Below are 12,303 nucleotides of genomic sequence, written 5' to 3'. Positions count from 1 at the left end.
TGGATATGGTCGTTTACGATGAGAGTCTGCAATGAAACAATGAAAAGCCGTGTGTCAGTCAGGGGTATCATTACAGAGCGGAGAGCTCTCCATCCAATTTCAGCCTGGGGCTGGTATGCTGAACTGGAGTCTCTGCGCCAATTATTGGACATCTGCTTCGATGAGGGATGCGTTTTGCGTCATTGAGAACCCCTGCGTTGGTCCAGGCCCATATTTCCACACCAGGCGGTCCCCGGCGTCAAGCAGGCGACCAATGTACAAACAGGCAAGCCCCTGAATCGCCAGAAAGATAGTCACTAGGCAACCCGGGCTGGGACGAAGCCACCCTTCAGCCCTAACTGGGAAGCATACTTTGCCCCAGTGTTCTACCCACTGGGTCCCTTGCCTGGGAAACGTTGGAGGTTTCCTGAAAGTTAAATAGGGCGTATCACAATGAGATAAAGTATGAGAAAAGGCCAGCACAAACGAGGACGTCCATCCGCGGGTGTTACTTGTATGCTTCCGAAGCGCCTGATCCCCCTCCCAATAATGCCTTTAAGAGAATGGTCCACATTTAAAGGTATTAAAGGAGCATCAGATATGATGAAATCAGCCCACTTGTGACAATTGGTGTACTTTTGAGCAAAAAAGACTGCTAAAGACAACCAATCTTCAATTGGATGGCACGAAGAAAATATAATCATTGACCTTGACCTTCATCGCATGAGCTACAGGTGGTAGGATTTGACTGACGTTGCTTTTGGGTCGTACATGTCTGGATGACATTGAAATAGTCTGCACAAAATAGCCTGCATATCGTCGAGGGTGTGTAGCTCAGAAACTAAATGGTTTTAATTCTTAAGAAGGCAAGGGCTGTGAACTGTATCAGTATTATTTTTTGTTTACGTTACGTTTTTACTTACGTTTCCCAGGCAAGGGACCCAGGGATAGAACACAAGGGGCAAAGCATGTTTCCCAGTTAGCATATGTTATTAGTGTCAGTGTATTGGAAATCATACACATAGTGCCTATTACGGTTTCAGGCCATGCAGGTGCGGTATGAAAAGGCACACACAAAAGGCACACAGTAAATGATGTGAGCAATGGTCAAAAAGCTTAACAGACGTATCAACCCACTGCGGGCCGGATCAGATGAGGGGTCAGTGGTTAAAATCACATCGTGTGTGACGGTCTTAAACGCGCTCGGCGTCGTGGCAAGGCCGAACACGGTGGAGTGCAACTGTAGCTCGATGCGAAAACGCCCGTTGTGTGGCGGTAAGTTGTTGTCTGCACAGGTGCAGATTGCCGCTGTTCGAGGCGCGTGCTTTTCGGCTCGAAAACGCGGTGCGCGAGACAAAAGACGCGCGGACCTCGTGAGGCGCGCCTACCTCCTTCAACGCCCTAAGCACTTTAAAACTAAACGTTAAACAGTTCAAAACTAAACGCCGTGGTGCGCCACCATGACTTCGATCCTCGGCCATCCCACGGGTTTAGAGCCAGCGATAAACGATAAGGCTTTCTGGAACTGGTACTTACTTTTGCAGCAACGTTCATCGTTCTTTTTTATTTTGTGTTGCTGACTCTTGGACACTCAACCCCATGCTCACATGCAGCACACGATATGATGGAATACCTACACCTGGTTGATGATTTTGGGAAGGTCTGAAGTAAAATAATGACGGAACTTGTACTAAGAAATGAGGTTGCCATTACATTTGTTCCCGACGCTCGAGACTTGGGCACCCCATGACAGACTATGACGCCCCAGTCAACCATAACGCTGAAAATTTTGATGCTAATTGAGGCATGCGCAGTAAAGTCTTTTAGTTTGAAACGGAAGTCAACTGACTTTCTGAAATTTTGCTTAGATCCAAGGAGCATAAAAGCAGTTTTTGTTTCGCTCATTTGGGGACAATTGGCAGTGACCAAGTTCTGAAGCTCACGCATGGTAAGTTTCAGTTTAATTTTGAGGTCGGCGAGGACCGGTCCGTCAGGGAGTGCGCAGTCTGTATACATGATGTCGTCAGCAGTGACGACCAATTTTCAGCAAGAGCAAGGCCAATTCATTTTTTTTCCCAGCAGGAGCAAGGCCGAGTGCCACGATTTACAATGGTCTGGGTCCCTGAAACAGTGGTCGGGGCTCTGTGTCCGTCAGGGGTCCACAGTGCACACCAGGGGGTCATTTGTCGGCTTGTGACCAATGGTCGGTCACGGGTTTTGTCTGAGGAGGTTCAAGGAGGGATCGGAGGGCACCTCGGGACTGCATATCAGTGGCCCAATTGAACTCAGGTCCGCCCCCCCCCCCCGCAGCCGTAATGCCGTGACTAGAAATGTCAGTCGGAGGACCTCTATAAGGGTCCTCTCTTCAGTTCTTTCTGCCTATATAGGGCTTCGACACGAAACCAAACGGTCGGTTTTCTGCCCGTCTGAGCCCCTGAGACACATTTTCCAAGCACAACCGAGGCCCGCGACCTGCAATGTTCGGGTCCCTGACACACAAGAGTCCCTGTACCGGTCAGGGGCCATAGTGCCAAACAGGAATTCCGTGGCAGCAAGTGGCCAGGGTTGGCCGGGAGTGGTGTTTGGAAGGGCCCGAAGAGGGGCCAAAAGGTCTGCTAGGACTAAATATCAAGTGCTGAATTGGAAGGCTAAAGGGTCCAGAGGTCTGGCAATCACATTAAGGTCAAACGAATTGTCATGTAAAGTCACATTAAGGACCCCTGCCCGTAGAGCCACGATCTCGAATGTCAATTAGAAGGCCTCTTGCACCGATTAGGGACCCCTGAAGCAGAGTATTCTTCTGTTTCGGGAAGAGATCATCAATGCCGGACAGCCGGCTCCCTGTCGGTCTGAGCTCTTAGGGACCATTTTCCAAGCATGAACACCGATATTCCCGCGATTTATATAGGTGCATTGATTTGTATTCCTATTTATGCTTGCGGTAACAATGTGGGGTTCCTGCATCGTTCAGGGGACCACAGTGCTTAACAGGGCATTCCGTGTCAACAAGGGGTCTCGAGTCGGGCAGGGAAAGACTTGCTCTACAGGGACGGAGATGGAACACCGAATGACAGAGCGCTTCTTGTGTTGGTCTCTGCCTTTCATTGTCCTATGACAACGAAAGGAAACATAGGAGCTTGTAATCATTGTTCACAGTGGACAATGAAAGGCTCATGTGTCAGTTAGGGCCTCATTGTCAAGCAGTTGACCCTTCAACCCACTTCTAGCATAGGCCCGATAAGCCAAAGTGGAGTCTGTGTCAATTGTTGGACCACTTGGGGCGATCAGGGATGTTATTGCGTCAATGAGGGTTCCTGCATCGATCCGAGGCTCTCTGCACGTGTCAGAGGACCTTTCATGTGTGGAGGGGACAAACATAGTATGATGTATCCCTCTAAGGACCTCCGAATCGGCCAGGGGATCCCGCCTTGTGCCGCCATGACAGTTAGAAGACACTTCGCGGTGGGACGGGATGGACCTTAAGCCTTAACCAAGAACAATAATGAGTTACCTAATATTCATATTTATACTGGCGGTAACAATGAGTCCAGAGCCCCTTTCCCAGAGAGAAATTAACGGACCCATTAGTGCTGAGTTGAGTGGGTCGAAATGAGTTTAAAAAACGAGCAAGGCTTTCCCGTGTTTGTCTTAGAACGTTCATTATTTTGCAGAGTCGACTAGTGAAACAAATCACATCAAAATATTTGAGCCCGCGCGTCTGCAATTTCGGAAGTACGGACAGCGATGGCCTGGGTTGCAGTTTCCGTAAAATCGAACGGCGTTGGTCGCTGCATGTAACACCAGGCGGCGGGCGCTCTGTGCACGAAAACGACCGTTGTAAAATAATGGTTCCGAATGTCTTTCAAAATTAATTCGTGCCGTTCAAAAAGAAAACTGGGCGTTTTTTCTTATAGCTTTGAGTTTGTCATCCCGACAGAGTAACTTGATCATGACAACACGAAAATATAAATTCAACCTCGACTCTTCCAGTTCTGCCACCAGATTTCAGCACTGCTTCGCGGTGCTGTGAAGGCCAGTCCATTCTTATCAACAGTCTAAAAATATCACGAGTGAACTATAGCCCGGGCTACCTTACCTTTTATAATTGATAATTACCTGATAATTACCTTTTAATTGTGTCATTTCAAGTGTTGAAGACTATTTTGTTGTACATGCGTCATCATTTTTGTCCACCCGTTGGTCACAACTAAGTATTTGCCGCGGGGCCGACCCAAGGCGGCCTATGGAGACTGCAGCGCCTGACATCAAGGATTTTGCTACTAAGAGCCAGCATGCTTACTCATAGCTACGTCAAAGAATGTGTACCACTTATGAGTTCTGAATGAGTATTTAACATCTCCAGACAAACATGGCTTAGCCATGTTTATAAAATAGTCACACTGTTAACCCCTTTCAATCTGCATTCTCTGTCCATCCCAGGTAAATATTCTGACAAAGCTTCCGAGCTCTATCGGTCTAGAAAGAGTCTGCGGGGCCATTTTGTAATGAAGACTGTCGGTTATTTATTTCACGCAGTGACTTAACGCGTGCTTTCGTCACTTGATTGCCCACGTTTTTGGTGCTAACACACGCGCAATGGATGCCCCAGAAACTACCAATATTTGACCGAGACGGCATAATATACCAGACTGGTATCCCAGAAATGTTTAGAGGAGAGGGGGGGGGGGATGCAACGCCCCCCCCCCCTTCCCCTCCCCCTGTCAGAGCGACTATGTTGTTCATAAAGAACTTGCAGACTGATGTAAAATTATTGATAACTTTCAGTACAATTTACTTGTTCGGGCACGACGAAAGGCGCCCACCAAGCAACACATGTTGCGCCAGGCTTGAACCATACCTAAGGTACAGTATTCAGTTTGATGACGGGCGAGATAAGGCTCAAAGCGCACACGGGATTTTCATAGGAGGGCATGGTATCGAGAAGGTCTGCATGTTGAACGCCATCCCCAGTGCCACCTGCCACCGGTTCGAACTCTGCCATGTATTCTGCTCCCCTGGCTATCGAGGTCCTTCGTCGTCGTTTTTTTTGCAGTCGAGGAAAACAAAGCCAGCGGTAGATTGAGCTTAAACGTGAGGCCCTGACAAGTCCCGAGAGTGGAAAAACTGCTGCTGTGATTTGTCTTTACCATAGTATAGGTCAGGTGCGCCTGCTTTCCCAGCAGTAGCAGGTATTCTGACATTAGTTGAAAGACATTGTGACTTAAAGTGTTTGGGTTGTGTGCATGATATTGCAAATTTTAGCGATGAGAGGGGCTTTGGGGTATGGTGATTCCTGATGACACTACTGGGCATGGACTACACTACCATTTTACATCTTATAGCATTGCATTACGCTACTGGCGGAAATTTTGCCTCCAAAAAGTCAATCGGCGACAAAAAGTATACTTTTACCAGCGCTGGCGCGCCTGCTCAGAGCATATCCTCTCTTACACTCCGTCGAAAGTGATAAATCTTAGTAATAAATCAAAGTAATAAATCGGAAGTAATAAATCATTTTCTGATAAATCTTGAGGGTCATTGGCACCCGTGAAATGCTGCAAATGACAACGTAAAATTCTTTGAAATTTTTTCGCGTCATTGGGTTCCCTTCGGTCATGTGTCTACCACCGATTACATCATTTGCCGTGCTTTACGCCATCATGCCGGGTAACGATACAGAAGAATGGGTGAATAGATGTAGTTATTTAGTAACGTACATCCAATACCAATGCAATTTGAAATTCTTGGTGAACGACAGAAACTGAAATAAAGGAGGTCAGAGCTGGAATGGGGAAGTGCTGACCATCCTCAAAATTCCGACAGCATAAATGCGTGTCCTCTAAGCATATCGGCATTTGTCTGTGGAAAAATAAGGTTTTCCGCGATAAAAATCACCTGAAAATATTCGTGGGAAAGCCATTCGCGGAGCACTGGTTAGTAAGGTCAATGGTTCACCGGATGAAAGATTGTCTAGGGGAAAGTTTCATGTCACAGAAGTTTGTCTGCATAAGCTCGTCCAGGGCCAACGATCGCATAAGGCACAATATCATCAACAACAAAATTGCCTCCCGAAGAAGTTCCAGGGCAAAAGTGCACTTTCAGCAAAGTCCGCCTAGAACACGAGTTCATTTCCCATTGGCTCGTATTGGGAAAAGATAGCTAAAGACAAACTTTCATGCCGCAAAATTTTGTCTCGGGCGCGGACATCGGCTCAGTTCTAATCAATGCTATGAATTTTCAGTGAAGAGCACTGTAAATAAATTGCAGCTCGTTGTTCCCTTTCCTGACATTTTCTTCAATTTACCTCACTAATGATTCGGTGGAAAAATAATTCATTATGAAAGCTGAACAGAATCTGTGTGATTATTTTCATTGAACTAATTATCATCGTAATGTTTAAGCCTTTATATGTTTTCTAGCAACGTGTTCTCCAGCATGTGACGCCGCTTCGAGGAAAACGACAATATGTTTGGGGCCAATCAACCGGCATTATTTAGTTTTTTTACAATAAGGAAATGAAAAAGTGAGCCAAACTTCATGAATAGGTAGATTTCTGGGAACCGAGCCCACAATAAGCAGTACTTGTTGTGTAGGCCCTGACCCCAACCATCCGATCACGCAAATCCAGGTTAAAGGCAGAATTTGGTGGCAAAATTTTAACGGACTTGACACCGACCGCAGACTATATCTGTCAAGGGCAAAGAGCGAGCCCCCGAAACGACTCGAACCCATTTTGCCACGGGTGGGTGGATCGAAAGGCATGCATTCTTACCAACCATCGGGGCTGACTTTCTGTTTATGAAGGGAGCGAAGGGAGTGTTTCATGCCTTTGTATGGGTTTTGAATCGGAGATAGCCATTCTGAAGACCACGTAGTGCAGCCCACAATCCTGTCTTCGTCAGATTGAAAACTATCTGGCTGCCAAGATAACGCTCGCGAACTTTTGCAAGCCTTTCGTGCAGATTATTTCAAGGTCATCCAGGCATGCATGCCATCATTTGCCATAATCATGCTATCATGCCATGGTTGGCCATGAAATGTTCAGTACCAAGCGAAATATGATCATTGAGGCATAAATGTCCGTCATATGTCGTCACAATTTCTGGTATCAACTGACGTCAATCGGCTCCCAACCAATGTAATGTGTGCAATGCAAGTTTCAAACACGAATCCCGTTTTGTGCTTCATAATGCAAGAATTTGAGCAGTGTTACGAGCAATGATGAAAATAAAACAAGGAAAATAATAAAATACAGAATAGTGCCTTATTTGAGGATTTGAATGCAAGTAAACAATGTAAAATTGCAGACAAATATGAAAGAGCGCGACGAAAAAGGGTCAAAGCACGATCAAGTGTTGATAGTTCCGCAAATACGCTCCAGCAACACACCACCATCTCTCGGCCAGTTGAGGTACTACAAGTGAGTCAACCCGTCCGCTGCATTGGCAATTCTGACACAGCCAGTCCGGCAGTGAGTGACGTCATGAATACGTTCCATAACGTGATCAAATGACGACATATTGAGTGAGATATTCATTAAACAGTACAATTTTGTTGTCTAAAGCAGCTTTCAGAGTAAAGTCGAAAACATTGCATTTTTTAGCAAGTAAAGATGCAGTATTTATGTTAAATACGCCGATAAGTTTTTGTTATCAAATCCGTAGTAAAACAAAGTTGCCAGTCGAACGGTTCACTGGATTAGATACAACTTTGACGCTTTTGTTGCATTCAAGGACATCTGTCACGTTGTCATTCTTAAACGCGTTGATATTTTGGGTATGTGGTTACTTCGATATATTTAAAATGGCGCGTTCGAAGTCTCTCCCATACGAGTTAAGTAACGAAGGAAATATTCCATTGCTTCACGAGCTCGCACAGAAAAAAGATTCATTTATAGAAAAGGTCACCCAAACCATGCATGTTGGTTTGCTGCCTGGTGCCTTAGGGAAACTAAAGACGGGAATTTATGATGCCCTGAACAATAAGCTTCGTCAGTACAGCCCACAGTAAGTATATGTAAAAATGTGTATAGTATAAAACAGCATTCAACCTATATGAGGACTCATTACTTGATACTTGGTATGTATGAATTAGTTTGAAGATGTCTCAGACAGTATGCAAAGATAATATTGACTGTTGTTAGTCTGGAAGTGTACATTAGAATGTATGCTCCTGGCAAAAAGTGCTGGAATGTGTGACATAATATTGTAATTGCAGTTGTCAGCATAACAGCAATATTTGTGATGGTATGGGTAGCAGTATAAGTTTTGTTCGGTTCATACATTGTATGATTTGGAGACTTTTTTGTCTTTTGGGACAGGTTTGGCCATTTCCCTGTCTAGCACCTACTTTGTTTTGTGAAACTTTGTGTGTGGCTACAACGTATCACTTTTCAGCTTTTGCGGATCGTAAAAGCAAAATGTAGGTAACAATAACAATAGGGATTTTACAGTGATTTGTTTGGTTACAGTAAAATGGTGTGCCAGAAGCTTGTGGTAGGTTTATGATACTTGATTTTCATAACATGATGTACAGCATTAAGATAAAGATATGATACTGTTAAATGTCTAGGTAATACAGGTCATGGAGGCCAGAAAAGACATAATGTTTTGTACTGGAGTTAACTCAGTGTTGCAGCTTTTGATATCTAAACCATTGGTAGTATGCTGTTAGTTCTCAATGCCTTGTATTACCAGACTGTCAGGAAACTTACTGTCTGGAAGCATGACAGTGACTGCCAGGTCTCCTGCAAACTTGCTCTCAGCTAATGTTTGATCACCACTTGTTGTAACTTACATGCAGACTTGTGCCTTGTACATATATGACTGTTTGCTCTGTTTTGTACTTGTTCTGTCACAAGCAGCACAGTAATTTTGAAATAGATGAGAAAAGTAGCACAGCTTGTTAATGTTGTCTGCCTGGAGTTCAAAGTAGTTACCACCTGGTTCCACCCACCTGACCAGATCTCTTGATTGCTGTTCTGCTGGGTCTGTTAAGGACTGCTCATACAAAATTAGATCTGAATTGTGGACACTTACACTTAGTGTGGTTTCCATTATGAACCATCAAAATCATCACCATTACTATTCTGGAAATGAATGGCCTTCCAAGGACTACCAGCCTTTCCATTATGAAAGTTGACATTCACAACCATCTTTAACCTGATGAGTCATATCACTGTAGTTATAAAGTAGGTTACATAGTAAGAGTGAGGCAAAGGATTGCCCTGAACCACCTGTTTTGATACTCTTTGAAGCACATGGTTTTTCAGAGCTGTTGAACAACCAAAGTAAAGTTGTGTTGAATATATAGTTCAAGAAATCCTGAGAAAGCACCAAAAAGTCTCGAGTATGACATAATTTTAACAGGCTTGAGTAATCCATGACATGGTCATAACACTTCCGGTGCCACAGATATGCTTATTAGTGTCAAAACCTATATGCATCGTGATTTACCATGCAACAGCAGTCGACCACCATAGATTATATGTTGCCTGCCTGGAGTTCAAAGGAAATTCACTCATCATATCATCTACTGATACATGTCATAATCAAAACTAAATGACAAAAATCACCATGTATAACCTACCTGATTGATTTTATGTCTTTTTTCAGACTGGATGGAATCCTGGTTGGCTATGATAATGTTGCTCTGCTGGGCAATGGTGGTCACATGATACCAGGCTACTTTCACATCCATGTTAATGTCAAGGCTGATTTCTATGTGTTTAACCCCCAGGTAGGGGGAGTTCTGACAGGTGAGATTTGTCAACTGCTGTCTAGGTTATCTGAGAAGGCCACCACCACATTTATCCCAGAGTATTCAGTAACACTAGGCACTGCATTTTGTTGAGCAGAGTTATTACTAGCAATGCATCAGTTTTATGCCATGACATGTTTGCATTGCTGTAAATGGGATGCTGATTTGTGTCGGAGAACATTTGCACATCACCATGCCAATGTTTTTTTTTTGTCCAGGGACAGTTGCTTTGTTCCCCATCACAGCACTTTGGTGGTGTGTTTCAGGGTGCTGGTTTAAAGCATGCTGTTATTTGATCTAACTAAGAAAGCTCTTAAGCTGCTGGTCATTTGCTATTGCTGGCGGCATGTGGCAGTCGAGGTAGTGTACTTTTATTGTTCAGGACCAGCATGGTGGTGGGAGAGAATCATACTCTCCATATCATTTCCGCGGCTCCAATAGGGAGCACTGGCTCCCGCAATGGCTGCTCTAAATCGCATGCCTGCGCTGGGCGGTGTCGCGGTAGACATTACAAACTCGGGTGTGGCTACCCCGGAGCAGACCTCGAGTCGGTCCCATGTGTCCCTCGTCCTGCAGGAACGGTCCTGACGAAGTCCGGCGTCACTGCCACGTGTCTGACGAACAAGGTGTTCACCGTGTTCGTGAGGTTTCCGCCACATCTCAGGAACAGCGTCCAGCTGCACCAGGATATCTCCTTCACCATTGAGAAGGTCGACCTTCTCAGTCAGATCCCGTGTGTGACGGGCGTCTTGAACGCAGACAGGCAAGTTCAGATCCCGTGTGTGATGGGCGTCCTGAACGCGGACAGGCGAGGTTGCCTTCTTCTTTCCGCTCATGAAATACGCCTTTCGTTGTGGCTCCTGTTTGATCTCACTGTTGTGGCCCGCAGTGCCGTGTGAGATGACATGTGGATCCTGCAAGCCCATTATGAGGAGAAATGACTTGCTCGGTTTTCTCTGTATATAAAGAATCCCTCCACGCCTTCACTCGAACGTTTTACGCTGTCCGCACTACGGCATGACACTCGATAGCAATCTGAGAACCGCGGAGATGTTGGATGACAGTTGTATGTTGCGTACCCAATTTGGAATGCGATAGGTGGCGTTTGTTAGCCCGGAGGTTGCAGATTACTTTTGCCTGCAAGGCTATCTTCGATTCAGCTTCTCCGGCGTCGGCGAGTTAGAATGCTTGGGCCCGCTACAGCTTGTCGACATTGTTCGCCAGGTGTCTTATATCATGAGAATACAACCACTTAAGTCGCCATTCTAGTACCCCAGCCCAAAAATCATTTGGGAGGTCTGTCATTGTGTAGACGGTGTGTCTCGGCGATTTTCAACTTGGTGAACACGTCTTGCTGCTTATTGGCGCCTTGCGTCGAGATGAGTCACAGCACGCTTCATGTTTACAAAAATGTTGCTGCTCCAGCTTCCTTTTCAAAGCTGGAGTGCTCGTAATCTCCTGTCATTCTCTGTAATCCGGTCATCATGAAACTAGAACTCGTACCTTTGCGACCATGAATTTTCAGTCAGCTGTCAGTTTGCGCCCTCCAAGCAAGCTGATCATTCGCCTTTTTCAGTGTATCGTTGGAGGCCAGCACAGCGTCGTCCGAGTCCCACATGCGGTTCGACGAGGACGCGCCACCGCGGGCCGAGCCCGACTCGGGCCTCTCGTCCATCGACGATGACGTACCGGCCGCTGTGAGCCCCTCCTCGCCCACCCCGCCCGACACGTCCCGGCGCCGCCGGAAGCGGTCACGAGCGGAGGTGGACGCGCCGCCGCCGCCCGGCGCTGATGTCACGCCGCGCAAGAGGAAACGACGCTCGGAAGCCGACGCGAACGACACGCTGTGCCGGGACGCGGACCGGTCGCGGCGCGAGAGGTACGCCGACACCGACTCCAGCCCGCGCAAGAAGCGGATCAAACGCGAGCCGGACGCCGAGGCGGAGCTGTATCTGCCAGATCCGGCCCGGAGGGACGGTGGCAGGCGCGGTGGGCCGAGGGAGGGCAGGGACCGGAGCCGACGGACCATGTGATGGCCGGGCTGCTGTGTTACAGGCGCGGTCGACAAGTCGGCTGTGTGCGCGCGCTGACGCGGACTCGCGGCGCGGTGCGTTGGTGCGGCGGATGGAATCGGGGCACGGGATGGGTACGCGCTCTCCGAGATGGTACTCCGCGGCGGTTGCTGTCACAGTAGTCACGGACATTGTTGCCATGTTGAGGGTATTTGTTTTTTAGACACAAGCGCTGCATGCTGCCGTTGAACGTTTGCCACTTCTGGACCCGTGCCGGTGCGTTGCGCCTTTGGGCAGCTCACACACCCTCAGTCGTTTCGTCACATGTGCTCACTATGTGGACCGATTCTGAAGACAACACGGAGTACCATGCGCCACATCTGTATTTGTCCACCGGCTGACCAAGAGACGCTGGAGGTGACAGAACATGGAAAAATACTCGCCAACGTCTGGGCTGAACGACCACGACTCGAACCCATCTCGCGTTTCGCTCCTGGATCATGCACAACGGGACCACGAGAGGTGTGGGCCCCCTGACGTCACGTGAGCATTG

The 12,303-nt window shown here is 47.0% G+C and overlaps 1 protein-coding gene across 1 annotated transcript; it reads left to right on the top strand.

Moving 5' to 3' along the window:
• The first annotated feature begins 7,732 nt into the window (after positions 1-7,732).
• On the top strand, positions 7,733-12,015 carry LOC119092008 (DNA-directed RNA polymerase I subunit RPA43). Its single transcript, XM_037214960.1, has 4 exons — positions 7,733-7,985; positions 9,594-9,736; positions 10,315-10,501; positions 11,315-12,015. Exons 1-4 carry the CDS (start codon positions 7,783-7,785, stop codon positions 11,769-11,771), a joined length of 990 nt encoding a protein of 329 aa, XP_037070855.1. The 5' UTR covers positions 7,733-7,782; the 3' UTR covers positions 11,772-12,015.
• Positions 12,016-12,303: the final 288 nt, after the last annotated feature.

This window comes from Pollicipes pollicipes, unplaced genomic scaffold, assembly GCF_011947565.3.
Source record: "Pollicipes pollicipes isolate AB1234 unplaced genomic scaffold, Ppol_2.1 Scaffold_3447;HRSCAF=4054_pilon_pilon_pilon, whole genome shotgun sequence".
In the NCBI taxonomy this organism is placed as follows: domain Eukaryota; kingdom Metazoa; phylum Arthropoda; class Thecostraca; order Pollicipedomorpha; family Pollicipedidae; genus Pollicipes; species Pollicipes pollicipes.
The sequence above is the reverse complement of the archived record's forward strand: the minus strand, read 5'-3'. Positions and strand labels throughout refer to the sequence as shown.

Bases quoted from the DNA above. Each gene is read 5' to 3' on its own strand.
- LOC119092008 (XM_037214960.1), top strand. From the start codon at position 7,783: ATGGCGCGTTCGAAGTCTCTCCCATACGAGTTAAGTAACGAAGGAAAT. The intron at 7,986-9,593 runs GTAAGTATATGT...GTCTTTTTTCAG, and splicing joins CTTCGTCAGTACAGCCCACA to ACTGGATGGAATCCTGGTTG. The intron at 10,502-11,314 runs GCAAGTTCAGAT...CGCCTTTTTCAG, and splicing joins GGCGTCTTGAACGCAGACAG to TGTATCGTTGGAGGCCAGCA.